Below are 22,255 nucleotides of genomic sequence, written 5' to 3'. Positions count from 1 at the left end.
CCCACTGTCTCCCGCCTCTCCCTGTTGTCCTGTGCAGTGGGCGGGTGGCGTGACTGAGTGCTGGCAGTGGGGTCTTTCTCTGGCTCTGCGAGGTCTTCGCCTTGCTGGTCTGTGCCTTCACTGTGTTGTGTCTGGGTGTGGGTCTCTCTCTTCACTCTGCTTCATGTTGTTACACTCCTGAGTCTGTGAACTTGTTTAAAGTGCAGAGTCACGTTACTGTGATGGTTGCACGGGGCCGCCGGGCGTCGTGGGAGCCCATCCAGGCGGCCGGGCCTCCGGTCAGCTGCAGACTGGCACGCCATGCTGGCCGTTGTCTTCATGCTCAGCGTGCTCAGCCACTCAGTCGTATCTGACTCTCTACGACCCCATGGCAGACTGTAGCTCGCCTGGCTCCTCTGTCCGTGGAATTCTTCAGGCAAGAATACTGGAGTGGGTTGCCATTTCCTTCTCCAGGATCCCCTTCCCCACCTAGTGATTGAACCCGCATCTCCTGCTGGCAGCTGGATTCTCCACCACCGTGCCACCTGGCAAGCCCCTGGCTGTTGTCTACTTGGGCTTAAACACGGAAGGTGATGAATCTGGGTCTTGAGTTCCAGTTCTTGGCTGGAACTTCCAGGATATAGATAACAATTGCAACATTCTCTCCTTTAATGGAAGCTTCCCGATGGGAGAGACTGACTGAGGGGGACACTGGTTCTTGTTCTGTTGGGAAGGGCCATGCTCAGTAAATCTTTAATCCAATTTTCTGTTGATGGGTTGGCCCTGTGTTTCCTCCCTGTTATTTGACCTGAGGCCAAACTATGGTGGAGGTAAGGAAGATAATGGCAACCTCCTTCAAAAGGTCCCATGCCCGCACTGCTATACTTAGTGCCCCCAGCCCTGAAGCAGGCCACCACCGACCAACGCCTCCGCCGGAGACTCCTGGACACTTGTGGGCAAGTCTGAGTCAGTCTCTTGTGGGGTCGCTGATCCTTTCTCTTGGGTCCTGGTGCAGAATGTTCTGTTTGTGCCCTCCAAGAATCTGTTTCCCCAGTCCTGTGTAAGTTCTGGTGGCTCTATGGTGGGGTTAATGGGAACCTTCTCCAAGAGGGCTTATGCCATACCCAGGTCTGCTGCACCCAGAGCCCCTGCCCCTGTGCCAGCCCACTGCTGACCCAGAACTCCTCAGGAGACACTCAAACACAGTTCTGGCTCAGTATCTGTGGGGTCGCTGGGTCCTGGTGTGTACAAGGTTTGTTTGAGCCCTCTGAGTGTCTCTGGCGGGTGTGGGGTTGGGTTCTAGACACGATTTTGCCCCTATTGCCGTCTTGCTGGGGCTTCTCCTGTGCCCTTGGACGTGGCGTATCTCCTCACAGTCACTACAGCTGCGCAGCTGCTGCTCCAGTGCCTGTCAGCGTCTAGCTGGGGCTCAAACTACTGCACAATTGCCCTCATCTCACATGCTTGCAAAGTAAAGCTGAAAATTCTCCAAGCCAGGCTTCAACAGTATGTGAACCCTGAACTTCCAGATGTTCAAGCTGGATTTAGAAAAGGCAGAAGAACCAGAGATCAAACTGTTGGATGATCAAAAAAGCAAGAGAGTTCCAGAAAAACATCTGCCTTATTGACTATGCCAAAGCCTTTGTGTGGATCACAACAAACTGTGGAAACTTCTTTAACAGATGGGAATACCAGACCACCTGACCTGCCTCTTGAGAAACCTGTATGCAGGTCAGGAAGCACCAGTTAGGCCTGGACATGGAACAACAGACTGGTTCCAATTTGGGAAAAGAGTACGTCAAGGCTGTATATTGTCACCCTGCTAATTTAACTTATATGCAGAGTACATCATGAGGAACGCTGGGCTGGATGAAGCACAAGCTGGAATCAAGATTGCCGGGAGAAATATCAGTAACCTCAGATAAGCAGATGACACCACCCTTATGGCAGAAAATGAAGAAGAACTAAAGAGCCTCTTGATGAAAGTGAGAGAGGAGAGTGAAAAAGTTGGCTTAAAGCTGAACATTCAGAAAACTAAGATCATGGCATCTGGTCCCATCACTTCATGGCAAACAGATGAGGAAACAGTGAGAGACTTTATTTTGTTTTGGGGGGCTCCAAAATCACTGCAGATGGTGAGTTCGGCCATGAAATTACAGACGCTTGCTCTCTGGAAGAAAAGTTATGACCAACCTAGTCAGCATATTAAAAAGCAGAGATATTACTTTGCCAACAAAGGTCCATCTAGTCAAAGCTATGGGTTTAACAGTAGTCATGTATGGATGTGAGAGTTGGACTATAAGGAAAGCTGAGCACCGAAGAATTGATGCTTTTGAACTGTGGTGTTGGAGAAGACTCTTGAGAGTCCCTTGGACTGCAAGGAGATCCAACCAGTCCATCCTAAAGGAAATCAGTCCTGAATATTCATTGGAAGGACTGATGCTGAAGCTGAAACTCCAATTCTTTGGCCACCTGATGCAAAGAACTGACTCATTGGAGAAGACCCTGATGCTGGGAAAGATTGCAGGTTGGAGGAGAAGGGGACGACAGAGGATGAGATGGTTGGATGGCATCACCGACTCAATGGACGTGAGTTTGAGTAAACTCCAGGAGTTGGTGATGGACAGGGAGGCCTGGCGTGCTGCAGTCCAGGGGGTCGCAGAGTCAGACACGACTGAGTGACTGAACTGAACTGAAGCCCTTTAATAGTTTTGTTGATTTCAGGGAGGCTGGTTGAGGTTAAAACTGGGGATGCAGATACTCACCTTCCCCAGATGGGGCAGACTGTTATTTCTCTGCCTACCTGACCTTCAGCTCACTCTCCAGCCCGCAGGATGTCAGAGCCTTGGCCTGCTGGAGAACAGGGCTGGATGGTCTATGGGGGACAGTGTCATAATCACTGTGGTCAGTGCAGGGTTCTGCCATACTCCTTTTCTTCACTCCCCTTGGGAATTTTTTTTAAATTTTGTATTTATTTTTGGTTGTGCGGGGGCTTCTTTGCTACAGGTGCACATGGGCTTTCCTCAGTTGCAGCAAGTGGGGCTACTTTCTAGTTACTGTGCAGGGGCTCCTCTTATTGCAGAGCATGGGCTTTAGGGTGCTTGGGTGTCAGTAGTTGCAGCCTGTGGGCTCAGTAGTTGCCACTCCTGGACTCTAGAACACAGGCTCAATAGTTGTGGGGCATGGGCTTAGCTGCTCCGTGGCTTGTGGGATCCTCCCAGATCAGGGATTGAACGTGTGTCTTCTGCATTGGCAAGCAGATTCTCTACTACTGAGCTACCAGGGGAGCCCTCCCTCCGGGATTCTTGTCACATCCGCATCAGACCTTATTCTTTTCTCGGTTCAGTCGCTCAGCTGTGTCTGATTCTTTGCGACCCCCTGGACTGCAGCACGCCAGGCCTCCCTGTCCATCACCAACTCCTGGAGTTTACTTAAACTCACGTCCATTGAGTCGGTGATGCCATCCAACCATCTCATCCTCTGTCGTCCCCTTCTCCTCCAACCTGCAATCTTTCCCAGCATCAGGGTCTTCTCCAACGAGTCAGTTCTTCGCATCAGGTGGCCAAAGGATTGGAGTTTCAGCTTCAGCATCAGTCCTTCCAATGAATATTCAGGACTGATTTCCTTTAGGATGGACTGGTTGGATCTCCTTGCAGTCCAAGGGACTCTCAAGAGTCTTCTCCAACACCACAGTTCAAAAGCATCAATTCTTCGGTGCTTAGCTTTCCTTATAGTCCAACTCTCACATCCATACATGACTACTGTTAAACCCATAGCTTTGACTAGATGGACCTTTGTTGGCAAAGTAATATCTCTGCTTTTTAATATGCTGACTAGGTTGGTCATAACTTTTCTTCCAGAGAGCAAGCGTCTGTAATTTCATGGCCGAACTCACCATCTGCAGTGATTTTGGAGCCCCCCAAAACAAAATAAAGTCTCTCACTGTTTCCTCATCTGTTTGCCATGAAGTGATGGGACCAGATGCCATGATCTTAGTTTTCTGAATGTTCAGCTTTAAGCCAACTTTTTCACTCTCCTCTCTCACTTTCATCAAGAGGCTCTTTAGTTCTTCTTCATTTTCTGCCATAAGGGTGGTGTCATCTGCTTATCTGAGGTTACTGATATTTCTCCCGGCAATCTTGATTCCAGCTTGTGCTTCATCCAGCCCAGCGTTCCTCATGATGTACTCTGCATATAAGTTAAATTAGCAGGGTGACAATATACAGCCTTGACATACTCTTTTCCCAAACTGGAACCAGTCTGTTGTTCCATGTCCAGGCCTAACTGGTGCTTCCTGACCTGCATACAGGTTTCTCAAGAGGCAGGTCAGGTGGTCTGGTATTCCCATCTGTTAAAGAAGTTTCCACAGTTTGTCGTGATCCACACAGTCAAAGGCTTTGGCATAGTCAATAAGGCAGATGTTTTTCTGGAACTCTCTTGCTTTTTTGATCATCCAACAGTTGTTGGCAATTTGATCTCTGGTTCTTCTGCCTTTTCTAAATCCAGCTTGAACATCTGGAAGTTCAGGGTTCACATACTGTTGAAGCCTGGCTTGGAGAATTTTGAGCATTACTTTGCTAGTGTGTGAGATGAGTGCAATTTTGCGGTAGTTTGAGCATTCTTTGGCATTGCCTTTCTTTAGGATTGGAATGAAAACTGACCTTTTCCAGTCCTGTGGTCACTGCTGAATATTCCAGATTTGCTAGCATATTGAGTGCAGCACTTTCACAGCAGCATCTTTTAGGATTTGAAATAGCTCAACTGGAATTCCATCAGCTCTGCCAGTTTTGTTCATAGTAATGCTTCCTAAGGTCCACTTGACTTTGCATTCCAGGATGTCTGGCACTAGGTCAGTGACCATATCATTGTGATTATCTGGGTCGTGAAGATCTTTTTTGTACAGTTCTTCTGTGTATTCTTGCCACCTCTTCTTAATATCTTCTGCTTCTGTTTGGTTCTTACCATTTCTGTCCTTTATTGTGCCCATCTTTGCATGAAATGGTATCTCTAATTTTCTTGAAGAGATCTCCAGTCTTTTCCATTCTATTGTTTTCCTCTATTTCTTTGCATTGATCACTGAGGAAGGCTTTCTTATATCTCCTTGCTAGTCTTTGGAACTCTGCATTCAAATTGGTATATCTTTCCTTTTCTCCTTTGCCGTTCACTTCTCTTCTTTTCACAGCTATTTGTAAGGTCTGCTCAGACAACCATTTTGTCTTTTTGCATTTCTTTTTCTTGGGATGGTCTTGATCCCCGCCTCCTGTACAATGTCACAAAACTTCGTCCATACTTCTAGCACTCTATCAGATCTAATCCCTTGAGTCTGTTTCTTACTCCCACTGTATAATCGTAAGGGATTTGATTTAAGTCATATCTGAATGGTCTAGTGGTTTTCCCTGCTTTCTTCAATTTAAGTCTGAATTTGCCTATAGTCATGATCTGAGCCATAGTCAGCTCCCGTTCTTGTTTTTGCTGACTGTATAGAGCTTCTCCATCTTTGGCTGCAAAGAACATAATCAGTCTGATTTCGGTGTTGACCATCTGGTGATGTCCATGTGTAGAGTCTTCTCCTGTGTTGTTGGAAGAGGGTGTTTGCTATGACCAGTGCGTTCTCTTGGCAAAACTCTATTAGCTTTTGCCCTGCTTCATTCTGTACTCCAAGACCAAATTTGCCTGTTCAGTTCAGTCACGTCCGACTCTTTGCGACCCCATGAATCACAGCACGCCAGGCCTCCCTGTCCATCACCAACTCCAGGAGTTCACTCAAACTCATGTCCATTGAGTCGGTGATGCCACCCAGCCATCTCATTCTCTGTCGTCCCCGTCTCCTCCCGCCCCCAATCCTTCCCAGCATCAGAGTCTTTTCCAGTGAGTCAACTCGTCGCATGAGGTGGCCAAAGGATTGGAGTTTCAGCTTTAGCATCAGTCCTTCCAATGAACACCCAGGATTGATCTCCTTTAGAATGGACTGGTTGCATCTCCTTGCAGTCCAAGGGACTCTCAAGAGTCTTCTCCAGCATCACAGTTCAAAAGCATCAATTCTTCGACGATCAGCTTTCTTCACAGTCCAACTCTCACATCCATACATGACCACTGGAAAAACCATAGCCTTGACTAGATGGACCTTTGTTGGCAAAGTAATGTCTCTGCTTTTTAATATACTATCTAGGTTGTTCATAACTTTCCTTCCAAGGAGTAAGCGTCTTTTAATTTCATGGCTGCAATCAGCATCCGCAGTGATTTTGGAGCCCAAAAAAATAAAGTCTGACACTGTTTCCACTGTTTCCCCATCTATTTCCCATGAAGTGATGGGACCAGATGCCATGATCTTTGTTTTCTGAATGCTGAGCTTCAAGCCAACCTTTTCACTCTCCTCTTTCACTTTCATCAAGAGGCTTTTTAGTTCTTCTTCACTTTCTGCCATAAGGGTGGTGTCATCTGCATATCTGAGGTTATTGATATTTCTCCCGGCAATCTTGATTCCAGCTTGTGCTTCTTCCAGCCCAGCGTTCCTCATGATGTACTCTGCATATAAGTTAAATAAGCAGGGTGACAATATACAGCCTTGATGTTCTCCTTTTCCTCTTTGGAACCAGTCTGTTGTTCCATGTACAGTTCTGACTGTTGCTTCCTGACCTGCATACAGGTTCCTCAAGAGGCAGGTCAGGTGATCTGGTATTCCCATCTCTTTCAGAATGTTCCACAGTTTATTGTGATCCACACAGTCAAAGGCTTTGGCATAGTCAATGAGGCAGAAATAGATGTTTTTCTGGAACTCTCTTGCTTTCTCCATGATCCAGCGGATGTTGGCAATTTGATCTCTGGTGCCTCTGCCTTTTCTAAAACCTGCTTGAACATCTGGGAGTTCACGGTTCACATATTGCTGAAGCCTGGCTTGGAGAATTTTGAGCATGACTTTACTAGTGTGTGAGATGAGTGCAATTGTGCGGTAGTTTGAGCATTCTTTGGCATTGCCTTTCTTTGGGACTGGAATGAAGACTGACCTTTAAATCTTACACATCTCCTCCACGTTTCCTATCTCCTTGTCCCTGTGGTATCCTGTGCCTCTTTACATGTTTTTTCCACAGTGCTAATACTTTCTTCAGCTGTGTCTAATCTACTACCTAACCTACCCACTGATTTCTGCTTCAGTGATTGTAGTTTTCATTTCTAAAAGTTGTTTTATCTTGCCTTTTCATACCTGATATTTTCTTATTGCTTTGCCGCTGTATCTTACTTCTTCTTTTTTTTAAATTGAGGTATACAGTTAATTTACAATGCTGTTAGTTTTCTGGTATATAACAAAGTGATTTAGTTATTAATATATATCTATAATATTTTTGCTATAGTTTATTACAAGATATTGAATATAGTTCCCTGTGCTATACAGTAGGGTCTTGTTTACTTTATATAGTGTGTCTGTGTTAATCCTAATTTATCCTACCCACTCTGGTAACCGTAAGTTTGTTTTCTATGTCTGAGTTTGTTTTTGTTTTGTAAACAAGTTCATTTGTATCATTTCATTTTTTAGATTCCACATATAAGTGCTGTCATATGGTATTTGATATTTCTCTTTCTGACTTACTTAGCATGGTAATCTCTGAGTCCACCTGTGTTGCTGCATATGACAATATTTAATTCTTTTTTATGGCTAAGCTGTTTATATATTTTGGAAATTAAGCCTCTGTTAGAGCACTTGCAAATATTTTCTCCCATTCCGTAGACTGTCATTTTGTTTTGTTTATGGTTTCTTTTGCTGCGCAGAAATTTGATTAAGTCCCACTTGTTTAGTTGTGCTTTTATTTTTTTGATACCCAACATCATCAAATAATTTGAAATCAGAATTAAAAGAACACTTGACAGCTGTGAAATGTATGTTTATTCTGTTACTTCTGTTCAGTTACATAACTAATCTAAGCCAAATTACCAGGTAAATTTTATTTTATTTCTTTAGAACTGTGTTTTCTTGACAACTTTGAACTTGGGGTCTTCAAATGTGAAGTTAGGGAACATATTCATGTCTGCTTTACTATACATTTGCTTAAATTTCAATACTTTGGCCACCTCATGGGGAAGAACTGGCTCATTGCAAAAGACCCTGATCCTGGGAAAAATTGAAGGCAGGAAGAGAATGGGGTGACAGAGGGTGATATGCTTGGATTGCATCACCGAATCGATGGACATGAGTTTGAACTCTGGGAGTTGGTGATGGACAGGGAAGCCTGGGATGCTGTAGTCCATGGGGTCGCAAAGAGTCAGACACGACTGAGTGACTGAACTGAATCACAAGTGTTGAGATTGAAACAGTGATTTTAATGCTCCCAACAAACAGTATTCCAGGACCTGATGGGTTTATAGGTAAATGCTATGAAGCATTTAGAAAAGAATTAGCAGCTATCTTTCTGAAACTCTTCCCAAAAACTGCACAGGATGGAATACTCCCAAATTATTTCTATGATGCCACCACCACCCTAATACCAAATCCAAACAAGGATATCATGTAAAAGAAAATTATGGGCCAGTATTGAGCTTCTCTGGTGTCTCAGTGGTGAAGAATCTGCCTGTAATGCAGGAGAGGCAAGAGACGTGGGTTCAGTTCCTCTGCTGGGAAGATCCCCTGGAGAAGGAAATGGCAACCAGCTACAGTATTCTTGCTAAGAAAATCCTTGAACAGAGGAACCTGGAGGGCTACAGTCCATGGGGTCACAAACAGTTGGATACAATTGAGCAACTGAGAATGCATGCACCAACTATGAATATAGAGGCAAAAATCCTCAACAAAATACTAGCAAACTGAATCAAACAATACATTTAAAAGGCCACGCAACATGATAAAGTGAGATTTATCCCAGGGATGTGAGGATTTTTCAATATCCACAAGTCAATCAGTGTGACAGTTCATATCATCTAAATAAAAACCTTATGACAATCCAATAGATCTAGAAAACCTTTTGACAAAATCCAACAATCATTTAAGATAAAAAAAAAAAAGAACTTCAGAAACTGGGCGTAGTGGGAACATACATCAATATAATAGAGGCCATATACGACAGACCTTCAGCTAGTATCACATTCAACGATGAAACGCTGAAAGCACAGTTTTGGAAGTCCTAAATGTGATCACAGGAGAAAAATAAAAGGAATCCAAATTGGAAAAGAGGAGTAGAACTGTCACTGCTTACAGATGACATGGTACTATAGATAGAAAATACTAAAGATGTTACCAGAAAATTAATAGAATTCAACAGTGAAATTGGTAATGTTGCAGAGTACAAAATTAATACAGGAAATCTGTTGCATTTCTATACACTAATAATGAAAGATAAAGAGAAAGAATCCATCCTATTTACCACCTCACTGAAAAGAATAAGATAGCTAGGAGTAGATGTTCCTAAGAAGATGACTTCTACTCCAAAAAGTTTAAGATGCTGATGACAGAAATTAAAGATGACACAAACAACTGGAAAATATACCATGTCTTTGGATTAGAAGAATCAATACTTCCCTAATGACTATACTCGGAGAAGGCAATGGCAAGCCACTCCAGTACTATTGCCTAGAAAATCCCATGGATGGAGGAGCCTGGTAGGCTGCAGTCGGTGGGGTCGCTAAGGGTCGGACACGACTGAGCGACTTCACTTTCACTTTCCACTTTCACACATTGGAGAAGGAAATGGCAACCCACTCCAGTGTTCCTGCCTGGAGAATCCCAGGGACGGGGGAGCCTGGTGGGCTTCCGTCTATGGGGTCGCACAGAGTCGGACACGACTGAAGTGACGCAGCAGCAGCAATGACTATACTACTCAAGGCAATCTACAGAGCCAATGCAATCTCTATCAAATTACCAATGGCAATTTTCACAGAACTAGAATAAAAAATCTTAAAGTTGTATGGAGACACAAAAGAACCCAAATAGCCAAAGCAATCTTGAGTAAGAAAAATGAAACTGGAGTAAGTGCAGTACCATCTTTGACATCTGTCTTAGCAATAGTTTTGAATTTGTCTCTTTAGGTAAGGGGAAGAAAAGAAAAAAAAAACAAGTGAAACAATTCTAAAGTAAAAGAGGTTTTTTCACAGCTAAGGACTGCAAGGAGATCCAACCAGTCCATTCTGAAGGAGATCAATCCTGGGTGTTCATTGGAAGGACTGATGCTAAAGCTGAAACTCCCAATACTTTGGCCACCTCATGCGAAGAGTTGACTCACTGAAAAATACCCTGATGCTGGGAGGGATTGGGGGCAGGAGGAGAAGGGGACGACAGAGAATGAGATGGCTGCATGGCATCACTGACTTGATGGAGGTGGGTTTGAGTGAACTCCGGGAGTTGGTGATGGACAGGGAGGCCTGGCGTGCTGTGATTCATGGGGTCGCAGAGTCAGACTGAACTGAACTGAACTGAACTGAAAAAGCTCTCTGTCCAGTTCTTCCTGACACTCTGCACCAGCATCAGTGGGTCCTCCAGATGTCTGTCACCTCATTCCATATTCTCTAATCTGCCTATGAAGAGTTTCTGTACAGAATCAAGTTCCGAATTAAATGCCATTGCTCTGACACCAGTGTCCCTCCTCAGACTGAGACTGCAGACTGAATGACAGAGGACAACTTGAAGAGCATCTGGAGAGTCGCAGTGATCCAGTTACGGACGGGAAGCATCTTGGGGACACTCTGTGACCAGACGGCTCTCGGTGAGACAGAAGCCAAACAGCTGCTTTTATTTATTCTGCTTTGGGAGACCAACCTAAGAAAATACGGCTACAATTTATGTCAGAATGTTTTGCCTGTGTTCTCTAGGAGTTTTATGGTGTCATGTCTTATGTTTAAGTTTTTAAGGTCACTTTGTGTTTAGTTTTTTGCATGGAGAAAGGCAGTGCTCTAACTTCATTGACTGAACGAGGCTGCCTAGCTTTCTCAATACCATTTGCTGAAGAGACTGTCTTTTCTACATTATATATTTCTGCCTCCTTGTCAAAGCGTAATTGATGGTAGGTGTTTGAGTTTATTTCTGGGCTCTGTATTCTGTTCCATTGATCCGTATGTCTGTTTTTGTGCCATTACCACTCTGTTTGAGCTTTGTAGTCTAGTCTGAAGTCTGGGAGAGTTATGCCTCCTGTTTTGTTCCTTTTCCTCAGACTGCTTTGGCAATTCTGGGTCTTATAGGGTTCCATATAAATTTTAGGATTCCTAATTCTAGTTCTGAGAAAAAATGTCATGGGTAATTTGATTGGAATTGCATTAACTCTGTTGATTGCTTTGGGTAGTATGACCATTTTAAGCATATTAACTCTTTCAATCCAAGGGCATGCCTTTCCATTTCTTTTTTTTTCTTTAACAGTTTTTAATGAAAATGTAGACAAGATGACTTTATTCCTGCATCTTCTCAATGGTTTCTTCCTTATATCTGCACTTTTCCTTTACTACTTGGCGAGATTTGGCTCTACATTCAAGGATCTTTTTGCGGTCTTTGCCCAGTTTTAGTCTGGGGACAGCCACCTTGCTGGGGAGAATGCCCAGTGGACAGTTGTGCCGTTAGCCTTCTCCCGCTGCACCCATTCAGTGTAGATGGCGTATTTCTTCCTGTAAACCTGGATGACTCTGCCAATGTGCTGCCCTTTGTAGTGCCCTCGTACAACCCGAACTTCCTCATCCTTTCCGATGGGCGTGGATCGAATGCTGCACTATGTCTTAGCTCTTTGGAAAGAGAAGACATAATTTTCATGCGAATGTGTGCATTGAAATGCCTTTTTCTATTCTTGCTTTGGTCAGAAGTCACAAAGGGATTGAACTTCATTTTGGCTGCTGGCGCTTCGGCGATGGCCACAGAAGGGAAGAGCACCTTTCCATTTCTATAAATCATCTTCAGTTTCTTTTGTTAGTGTTTCATAGTTCTCAGTGTATGTCGTCTACCTCCTTGGCCAGGTTTATTCCTAAGTATTTTATATTTTCTTGATGTGATGTTAAAAGGAACTGTTTTTTGTTTTTACTTTACCTTTCCAGTATTTCATTGTTAGTGTAAAGAAATGCAACACGTTTCTGTATGTTAATATTGTATCCTGTCACCTTGCTGAATTTGTTTATCAGTTCTAGTGTTTTTGTGTGGACTCTTTAGGGCTTTCCGTATACAGCATTGAAAGGTTGTTGCTGAACGAAAAGATGCCAGGATTCTTGGCCTCCAGAGGAGAAGAATTCAATCCAGGGCCAGAGACAAGGCATGATCGCTCAGAGCTTTTGTGTAATAAAATTTTATTAAAGTATAAAGGAGATAGAGAAAGCTTCTGACATAGGCATCAGAAAGGGCAGAAAGAGTACCCCCCTGCTAGTCTTCAGCTGGATGTTATATAGTCACTAGCAGTTCATTAATGAAAGAAAGGAATGTCTTAAAACTCAGAATGGCATCAGGCCCCTCATCCATAAGATGCATTTTGGGATAATCTTGACACCGGAGGATTCATCCCAGGCCATAAAATGATTAACTTGAATCCACAGATTACCATACAAATAGTTTTGTTTACATTGATTAGGGGAACAATATCTGAGTATAACATACTGGTTTGTCAAGTAGGTTCTGAGCCATTTGGCGGAACTGACTTGAAGACAGAGTTTGGGGTAAATGTGTAGTACATTAACATAGCTTAAGACAAACATTTCCATAAGAAAAATGCATTGGTTAACTCAAGGTTTGAGACTAGTTAACTTCAGATGGAACCAGGTGTCATTATGGCAACACAATATTTTAAGAGAAACATCCTTTTAAATTTGTATAGAGAAGAAAAAAAATATTGCTAGTTTGTTTCCTCCTGCCGTTTAAGAGAGATAAAAATGTCTGACACTTGCAGGCTATTTCCTCTGTTTGGAGACCCCTGGCCTTCCCGCCTGTTACCTCTCAGTATCATGTCATCTGCATATAACGGTAATTTTCCCTCTTCTCTTCCAGTTGGGATATGTTTTCTTTTTCTTGTCTGACTGCTGTGGCTAGGACTTCCAGTACTATGCTGAATAGATATGGTGACAGTGGGCATCCTTGTCCTGTTCCAGATTTTAGTGGGAAGATGTCTTATTAATATTTCATTAAACATTCACATATAACTATTCTCTTGCCTGCATTATCTGGTAGTTTCAATAATCTGCAGTTCTTTGTGGTCTGTGTCTGTTCTTTGCTGGTTTTGTTAACCCTCAGTCAGTGAGATGCTGTACTGTGTGCTTGGTGACGTCTGTAAGTTCACTGCTTTGACCTCATGATCCAGGGCCACCAGAGTCTAAGTAGGGGAAGTTTTCCTCCAGAGCGCTGTTATACCTGGGAGGTAGCACAAACCCGGGTCTTGGCTCCACATGGGAGTCTTAGGCTCGGCTTTCCACCTCACTTTGGCCCAGGAGCCGGCAGGCCTGTGCTGTGGAGCCACTGAATCCATTCTGAGGGCACCTGTGCCCCTACAGGCTCCACAGCCCTTTCACCTGAGCAGATACCATAAAACAAACAGGTACCAACAGAAGCCCCCAAGTTGAGCTACTGTTTTGGAAATCCCAGCCAGCTACAGGACCCACATAATTCAGTCAGGAGTTAATCTAGAGCAGACAGTACCCATGAAGGGACACCAAACCACAGCCTGACCACAACAGATTTGGGTCCTGCAGCTGGACCCCCAGGACTTGTGGCCAGGTTACATTACAGTTAGCTTTCAGTAACACGACCTCACTCAGCTTGTTATGGCAGAGTTTTATGATAACTCAGAGTAGCATCCCAACAAAGACACCTCTCCTTTCCTATCTGGCAAGTAACATTTACAGGTGTCTGTAAAGCTGCTGTATTGTGATCTCTGAGGTATTAGATCATGAACAGTGACCACTTTTCAAAAGTGCTATGAATATAAAAAAACAAACTTCTGATGCATGGATAAACCTCAAAACTTAAGCACAGGGAAAATTACATAAAGAGTATGAATTATTTCAATATTTATATAACATTTCAGAACAAGCAAAACTATAGGGACAAAAACAACACTGTTGGTTGCTTCTAACGATGAGGGGCCCGAGGAGTCTTTCTGGGTTGATGGAAATAGTCAGCATCTCGATAGGGTGGTAGTCATAAAGGTCAGAACAGGTTGTATTTGATATATAACCAAACAGTTAAGGGCTGGGCATTGCACCACATGTAAACTATACTCCAGGAAACCCCAGTGTGGTGAAAAGGAAGTACACCAGCTTCAGAGACACATGTCAGCATCAAGTCTCCTTCCCCAGCCCCTTTCCTTTCCACTGCTCCCGGAGGCAGTGGTAGACTTCAGGCCTCCACGGGCAGCTCACAGACCACAAGACAGTGTGGTCTTCCTGTGGCCTGTGGAGCACAGCACATGAGCCTTGGGGTGCTGGCAAAGACTGAAGGGCCTCCAGCCTTGTTTACTCAACTTTTACTCTATGTTCGTCCCACAACAGGTTCACTCTGTGCCATGAACTCGCTGGTGCTGGATAAGGTGAAAGCTCAGGCGGAAGGCCCTGCCACACTGCGCACAGCGGAAGGGCTTCTCCCCGGTGTGGATCCTCTGGTGCCGGAAGAAGCCTGACAAGGCCCTGAAGGAGCGGCCGCACTCGCCGCACACATAGGGCTTCTCCCCAGTGTGGATGCGCCGGTGCTCGCTGAGGAAGGAGCTGCGGCTGAAGGCGCGCCCGCACTCCTGGCAGGCATAGGGCTTCTCCCCTGTGTGGACTCGCTGGTGCTGAATGAGGTTGGAGCTCTGGCTGAAGGCTTTCCCACACTCTTTGCATTCGTAGGGATTCTCTCTGTGGTGAATCCTCTGGTGCCGGACGACGTTTGAGCTGTGGATGAAGGTTTTCCCACACTCGCTGCACTCGTAGAGCCGCTCCCCCGTGTGAATCCTCTGGTGCTTCATAGCGTCTGACCTCTGACTGAAGGACTTGCCGCACTCAGCACATTCATACGGCTTCTCTCCTGTGTGGATCCTCTGGTGCCTGATGAGGTTGAAGCTCTGGCTGAAGGCTTTCCCACACTCCTTACAGATGTAAGGCTTCTCCCCGTTGTGAATGCGCTGGTGCCTGACGACATGGGAGCTGTGGATGAAGGCTTTCCCACAGTCGCTGCACTCGTAGGGCTTCTCCCCAGAGTGAATGCTCTGGTGCTTCATCACGTCTGAATAGCATTTGAAGCTCCTGTCGCAGGTGCTGCATCGGTAAGGCCGCCCTTTCCAGGGGCCTCTCCCATCGACAGCAGATGCTGTGTTCAGGGTGACCTCTGACCTGGACACTCTGTCCTCATGAACCTCATGTCCCCGAGGGGATCCTCTGGGTCTCTTTGCAGCTTCCTCATTCCCACAAGGGTCCGGAAGCCCCAGTGTCTGGGAAGGACCCTGTAACAGTCCTGGCATGGCTTCTCCGTGGCCCTCTTCTTTCAGGGCCACCTGCTGAGGCATCAGCTCTGCACTCTGAGCCCCGTGCTCAGCTGCTGAAGCTGCACAGCAGGAAGCCTCGTGGCTTCCTTTCAATGCCTGGAAAGCTGGAAAAGAGGGCAGAGATACACAACTCAGAGGACAACTCGGCTAAGGACACACAGGTGGTGCTGGAGAGCTGTGTGCAGCAAGATGCCTATGATCCTGCCTGTCCTCGTCTTGCCCAGTTCTCCTCCACCTCTAACCCCTGTGGTCTCAGGATGGATGAGGGACCAGGGGAGGGTGGTGAGGGTCCTTTCCTGAGACTCCAGAAAAGCCCAAGCCTCTAATCTCAGTCTGCCCGGTCTCAGGCCTGGGGACAGACCCTCAGTCAGGCTCTGGTGACTCCCTGGTTTGGCCACATGGACTGGAGCCCAGAGGGCAGTCAGCAGCAGAACAGGAGGAAACGAAGCAAAGGTCTGGGAGTGCAGGGGCAAGCAGTGCTGATGGCACGTGCTGGGATCCAGCCCCTTTCTCAGACCCTGGACTCCTGAGACAACACTGTGGCCTTGACTGCCCCCACCTCCCAACTGAAGGTTGCTGGCATTCAAAATAAAGCAAACTTTCCTTTCCGTCACCCTTGCCTCTATTGGCTTTTGAGGGAGTGAGCAGCTGGACCCCACTTCTGGTCACACTGGTACCAAGTGGGAAAAGCCAGGGAGGCCGCTGAATGCCCCAGAGCCACAGGCCACCTCCAGCAGAGAAGTCTCCATCCCAGAGCACCCATAGGGTGGTGCTGAGAAAGCTGGACAGCTGCATGTAAATCAATGGAGTTTAGAACATTCTCTAACACCATACACGAAAGTAAACTCAAAATGGCCTAAAGGCTTGGATATAAGATGCGATACCATAAAACTCCTAGAGGAGAACACAGGGAGAACATTCTGACATAAACTGTAGCGATGTTTTGTTACGTCAGTCTCCCAAAGCAGAAGAAATGAAAGCAAAAACAAATGGGACCTAATCAAACTTACAAACTTCTGCACAGCAAAGGAAACCATAAGCAAAACAAGCTACAGAAATGGAAGAAAATATTTGCAAGCATTGTGACTGCAAGGACTTAACTTACAAAATATACAAATAGCTCATCTGACTCAATAACAAAAAACCAGCTCAATCAAAAAATGGGCTGAAGACCTAAATAGACATTTCTCCAAAGAAGACACACAGATGCCCAACAGGCACGTGAAAAGATGCTCAACGCTGGTAATTAGAGAAATACAAACCAAAACAACAGGAAAGACCTCACAATGGTCAAAATGACCATCACTAAAACGTTTACAAATAACATGATGGAGAGGGTGTGGAGAAAAGAGCCCCTACACTGTTGGTGGGAATGTAAACTGGTGCAGACGTTATGGAAAACAGTATGGAGGTTCCTTTAAAAACCAAAAACAGAATTACCATATGATCCAGAAATCCCACTTGTGGACATATATCCAGAGAAAACTCAAAAGGATACATGCACCCCAATGTTCACAGCAGCACTGACTGGGTTCACAATCAAGACATGCAAACAACCTAAATGTCCATCGACAGGTGACAGGTTGGTGCACACAGACAGTGCAATAGTACTCAACCACAAAGAATGAGAAGATGCCATCTGCAGCAACATGGATGGACCGGATACTATCTTACTGGGGAAGTCAGTCAGAGACAGATACATGATATCACTTATACCTGGGATCTAAAACCTGATACAAATGAACTTACTTATAAAACAGACTCACACACCAAAACCAAACTTATCATTACCAAGGGGGAAAGGGAGAAGGAGCGAAGCGGGGAGGCATAAACTAGGAGTTTGGAATTAGCAGATACAAACTACTATATATAAAATACTGGTTAAAAAAAAAATAGAGGAAGTCAATATAAACAAAAAAAACCTGGGATTGGCCAAATAGTTTATTCAAGTTTTTCTGTAACATCTTACCAAAAACCCAAATTATTTGGGTAACCGAATGGATTAAACAAGGTCCTCCTGTATAACACATGGAATTATAAATAACATATAATGGAAAAGAACATGAGAAAGAATATACATATAACTGAATCACTCTGCTGTACACCTGAAACTAACATTGCAAATCAACTACAATTTAAAAAACAAATTTCTTGTTCTCAGAGGTATCCAGGTTGGGGTTCCAGAGAGAGAGAGCAGGCTGCAGAGTGTGTCTAGGAGAAAAGACTCCACACGCCCAATGCAGGGGGCCTGGGTTCGATTCCTGGCCAGGGAACTAGACTCCGCCTGCTGCAACTGAGAGCTCACACACAGCAACTGAAAGATCCCATGTGCTACAGCTAAGACCTGGCGCAGCTGAACAAGTGACTATTATGGAAAAGAAGTGTGGCCCAGAGAGCAGAGGAGGCGGGGCACGGGGAGTGTCAGAAGCTGCCTGCGCCCAGTGATGTCGCCACAGCCACCAGGCAGGCCGATGGGGGAGCTCCAACTCCTAAGCTGTCCCCACATCCCTGAGTCCAGGACAGCCCTCTGGGCCGGGCCGCCCCACCCCCCTCACCTGTGCATGTGTCCATCAGGGCAGCCCTCTCTGTGGTGGTCTGGAGACCCAGGTCGGGCTCTGTTTGCTGCTTCCTGCAGAAATGCCCACAGTGGGACCCCTGCCCTGGAGAAAGAGGAAAAAGGGGAGAAAATGACAGGGGAGAAATCAGAGCTCCTTCAGTGAAGGGAGGTTCAGAGCCTGCCCTGGAGGAGCCACCTCACTATAAACCAAGGTCCTGAATAAGCAGACACCCCAGAAACTAGTGGGAACTCTGTCTAGGCCACGCTAGCTCCCCTAACCCCAGCCTCCCAGCCGATGAGGAGCCCAGACCAATGAGGCAGCACCTGTCAGCTGCCTGCTGTGGTCTCAGATCCACCAGGGACAAACCAGCACCTTTAAGCAGTCCTTGGGCTTCCCAGGTGGCGCTAGTGGTAAAGAACCCATCTGCCAATGCAGGAGACATAAGAGACACATGTTCGATCCCTGGAGAAGGTTCCCTGAAAAAGGGCATGGCAACCCACTCCAGTATTCTTGCCTGGAAAATCCCATGGATAGAGGAGCCTGGCAGGCTATGGTCCATGGGGTCACAAAGAGACCTAGCACGCATACATGCATAAATGTCTGGAGACATTTCTATGTATTTAAATTTTTCTTGATAAATATCTGAATATAAAAACATGAAACCAAAAAAATAAAAAGTCATCTGAATGGTGCAGTTTTGAATGAGGAATGCTTTTGCTAAGCGTGACACCAAAGGTGAAGTCTAACAGACTTAACTACACAGGACACTTAGAATAAACAGATAAAAAACCAAATGGGAGAGATACCTGCAACACAGATAAAGATTCATAGCCTCACGATATCGCATAATATATACATGAAAAAGGAAAAACTAGTAAAGGTTAGGAGCAGGTAACCAGAGAAGAAAATAAACAAGCAGCCAATATATATATTTTAAACACAGGTCCCACATTGTTGCACGTAGTTGGCAATTAAAAATGAAATTTAAAGTATGTTTCCGTCTAAAATTAGCAAAGGCTTAAAAGCTGTGGCCCCTAAGGAGCATTGAGACAATTAGGGAAACAAGCACCTTCATGCACCCTTGGGAAAGGACAAGGAGCACTGCACTGCTGGTAATTCAACAATTTACAAAGGCGTTACAGGCAGACTGATTCCAGTTCTGGGAACGGACGAGGCAGTCCCGGGGCGTCGCCCTGGGCGGGGAGGCTGTCCCGGGGCGTCACCCGGCGGGGAGGCTGTCCCGGGGCGTCGCCCTGGGCGGGGGAGGCTCTCTCTGGCCCCGACGAGGTTAGAGCCGCCCGCCGCCGCCGCTCTCCTCCGGGACGTAAGCCTTCTCACAAGCGGAGCCGGGGACAAACAAGGGTCCCCGCGCCCGGCCCCGCGGGCCCGTCGCCGGCTCCTGCCCCCGCGCGGCCGGGCGTCCGCACCCCGCCCTCCCCCCGCGGAGCCCCCGGCTCGCCCGCACTCACCCGGAGCCCCTGAGCTCGCGGGAGGCAGCGCCCTCCCCGGCGGCGCAGGCAGTTCCGGTGACGCTCTAGGCGCCGGAGGACCGGCACTCGGCTGCCCTGGGGGGCGCGGGCGGCCGCCGGAGCCGCGGGGGGCGTGGCCCCGCCTGCGCGAGACCGGGCCGGGCTCCTTAGCTTCGCGTGCACGACCCTCGGCGGTCGTCCGGCCACTTTCACATTCACCGCTCCCGCCCCTGCTGGGCTTCCCTCCGCAGACCTCCGGGACGCCTCCCGGGCCCTCCGCTTCCCACGCGAGCCCTCCCCGCCGGCCCCGTGGCCTCCACCGGGTCCGGGCCCGAGGCCGGGGTCGTCACTCGGGATGGTGACCTTGCTGCGCAGTGGGCGAAGGCACCGACGGAGGAGGCCGGCGCTCGTGGAGAAAGCGGGGAGCGCCCGGGGGAAGAGGCAGGCAGAGCCGGAGAGACCCTTGGGCCGCCCTCCCCACGGAAATCCGTGGCGGGCAGGACGCCGGAGCCTCACGGCGGCTGGTCCTGGCAGGTGGACCCCCTCCTCCCGCCTGCCCTGTGTCCCCGGGCTGGTCCCTCCCCGCTGGTCCGCAGCGACCACGCACTTGACGGCTTTACTATCTCACGGTTTCCTCGGGTTGCACGAGCCGGGGCACAGCCTGGCCGGTCCGTTCCTGGCGAGGTGCTGGCCAGGACTGGGGTCTCCTCTGCCGGCTCAGGAGCCTGTGGGCAGGATTCAGGTCTGGAGGGCGGGCGTTCTCTGAGCCCCATAGGCTACGCGGTGGGGCTGTGTGCTGAGCGGATCAACACAGGGTCTTGTGTTGAACCCCGGCCAAGAAACCTTTCCAGCGTCAGCCTCAGACACGGGTCTGGGCCTGGGCAGCGAATGTCCTGTGCCCAGCACGGCACTGTGCTGTCTCTCCATGCTCCGGGCACTTTCCTTTAGATGCTCCTGTATTGTTCCTCAGCCACCCCATCCTAACACCTTCTGGGACCCCCACAGCGCAGAAAGCCTTTGAAATGACCCTGGTCCTTGGCACTGTCCCTCTGCTCTGTTCTGGCAGCCACCCCATGCTCTCAGCCCGCTCAGCACACAGGCCCAGAGGGTGGCTGGCCGCAGGCCTTCCCTCCCTCAGCCCGAGGCTGGCCCCTGACCTTCACCCTCTCTGCAGTCTTGCTTCTTCCTCCAGCTCCCCCAGCTGTGAAACCAGTCACCACTCCTTGACCTTGCCCGGTTCGCTCCTGCCTCGCTCTGAGCCTTCTGGTGGCGTCAAAGAGGCTGACACGGACATCCCAGGACGCAGGTGGTGGAGGGTGTCCTCCTCCAGACGTCCCATCATGTATCTGTCGCTTCCACAACCAGCTGCCAGAGCGAGCTTTCTCATTTGGGCTCTAGCAAAGGCTTCCTTGAGGGATATGCGCTGGCCTTTCTTCTCCAGTAGGATCAGGGGTGCATCTGGGGGGCCTGTTGCTTGCTTCTGCTTGGGACCCCTTCTTTCTGGGGCGTGCCCCTGCCCTCTCCTCCTTAGATCATTCTGGAACCAATCCCACCAGCCTCCCCAGGATGGGCCTGTGACCTGACTCTCCAGCATTTGGCAGCAGCTGAGGGGAGGCAGGGCTGTGTACTCTGCAGCCTGGGCTGAGATGGTGTCAGACCTGAGCAGTCGGAGCCTGAGGCCACAGGGGCCTGCAGAGGCACGAGGTGGGCGGGGGACAGAGACCCCCCTGACCACCAGAAAACCCAGATTCCTGGGGTTCCAGTAGCAACCCCCTGACCCCACGTGCTACCCGAGCCAGTGTCACCTGCTCTGTGAGTGGGTAGGGGTCCACTTGGCTTCCATGTCTAGGCTCTGGGCCCCAGAGAGCTGGCCAGTGCCCAGAGGAGTGCAGGGGCTTCAGTGCTTTCAGGGCTGGGCAAGCCCGAGGTAGCGAGAGCTGAACTCAGCCTGGCCTGTGGCCGCAACCACACACAGGTCTGTTCCTCCACTCACATCCCCTGGGGAACAGTGCAAACCCCTCTCCTGCCTGCCGTCACCCACACTCTCCTTGGAGAGCCCTGCCCTGGGCCCGTCACCTCTTCTGACATTAATAACTGAGAGAGAGAGACCTGGTCAGAGCCTTTGCTCCGCCCGCCTTCCGCCTTCCAGGGCCCAGTCAGTGGGACAGGCGCTACTGGAACGCTGCCGCTGGTCACTGCAGGTGCAGGGCACAGCAGTGAATGAAGCCTGCTGGCTTTCCCAGTGCCCTCTTACTGCCCAGAGCGCTGGAGCCTGCAGACCTGCTGTAGTGCAGGGGGGAGGGATGAAGGAGCCAAGCACAGTGGACAGGCTTTCTGGCGGGCAGCTGGGCAGCAAAAAGGCCAGAAGGGGAGGGAACAGGTAGTTTGAAGCCCCACCAACTGCCTAGACGTTACCTTTTGGGGCTCAGAAACAGCTTCAGAGCGCGAGGGCAGAGGGCAGAATACAGACATAAGCCATGTGGCCCAAAGGGCAGAAGCTGGACCATCGCCGGCATCTAAAGTACCTGCAGCCCACGACTCTTCCAGCCCTGGACTCCCCATTGTCTCCGGGGGCCCCTCTGGACACTTTCCCAGAATCTCCAACAAACAGGGCTCCCTGCACCTGTCTCCCACCAGCCCCTCCTCAGAAGCCTGTGTCTGAGGCATTTCCTGGATCAGTAAACACTGAATACATGCCCAACCGCGCCCTGCATTATATTTATGTGTAACACTATAAAAATCATAAACCACATGTAAAAATGAAAACATCTCAAAAGGATGACCTAAAAACTAGAAACAGCATTCAAGACACATCCTAAGGGAAAACCTGCAATATTCTGGAGGACTACTC

At 48.0% G+C, this 22,255-nt stretch overlaps 2 protein-coding genes and 1 pseudogene across 6 annotated transcripts in view; 1 reads left to right on the top strand and 2 right to left on the bottom strand.

The window, feature by feature from the left end:
* TOP1MT (DNA topoisomerase I mitochondrial) overlaps window positions 1-14,545 on the top strand; it is a 31,848-nt gene extending 17,303 nt beyond the window's left edge. For all 5 annotated transcript variants that reach the window (XR_016039291.1, XM_088844561.1, XM_088844560.1 and 2 more), the window contains 2 exons: window positions 10,550-10,664; window positions 14,407-14,545. Coding sequence is in view for 3 of the 5 variants with exons in the window: in XM_088844561.1 (XP_088700687.1) it covers window positions 10,550-10,571 (22 nt within the window). In the remaining 2 variants the exon portion in view is untranslated. The remainder of the gene's footprint in view (window positions 1-10,549; window positions 10,665-14,406) is intronic.
* LOC148775301 (large ribosomal subunit protein uL24 pseudogene) lies at window positions 10,671-12,191 on the bottom strand (annotated as a pseudogene).
* ZNF696 (zinc finger protein 696) lies at window positions 12,210-19,446 on the bottom strand. The gene is made up of 3 exons (XM_088844556.1): window positions 19,405-19,446; window positions 17,933-18,037; window positions 12,210-15,481 (listed from the first exon to the last, which is right to left on the bottom strand). The coding sequence occupies exons 2-3, from the start codon at window positions 17,946-17,948 to the stop codon at window positions 14,409-14,411; spliced, it is 1,089 nt and encodes a 362-aa protein (XP_088700682.1). The 5' UTR covers window positions 17,949-18,037; window positions 19,405-19,446; the 3' UTR covers window positions 12,210-14,408.
* Between the last annotated feature and the right edge of the window lie 2,809 nt (window positions 19,447-22,255).

Source organism: Moschus berezovskii, chromosome 16 (assembly GCF_049115385.1).
Source record: "Moschus berezovskii isolate FMDL1 chromosome 16, NW_MosBer_1.0, whole genome shotgun sequence".
NCBI lineage: Eukaryota > Metazoa > Chordata > Mammalia > Artiodactyla > Moschidae > Moschus > Moschus berezovskii.
Note: the sequence above shows the minus strand (reverse complement) of the source record. Positions and strands in the feature narration are given on the sequence as shown.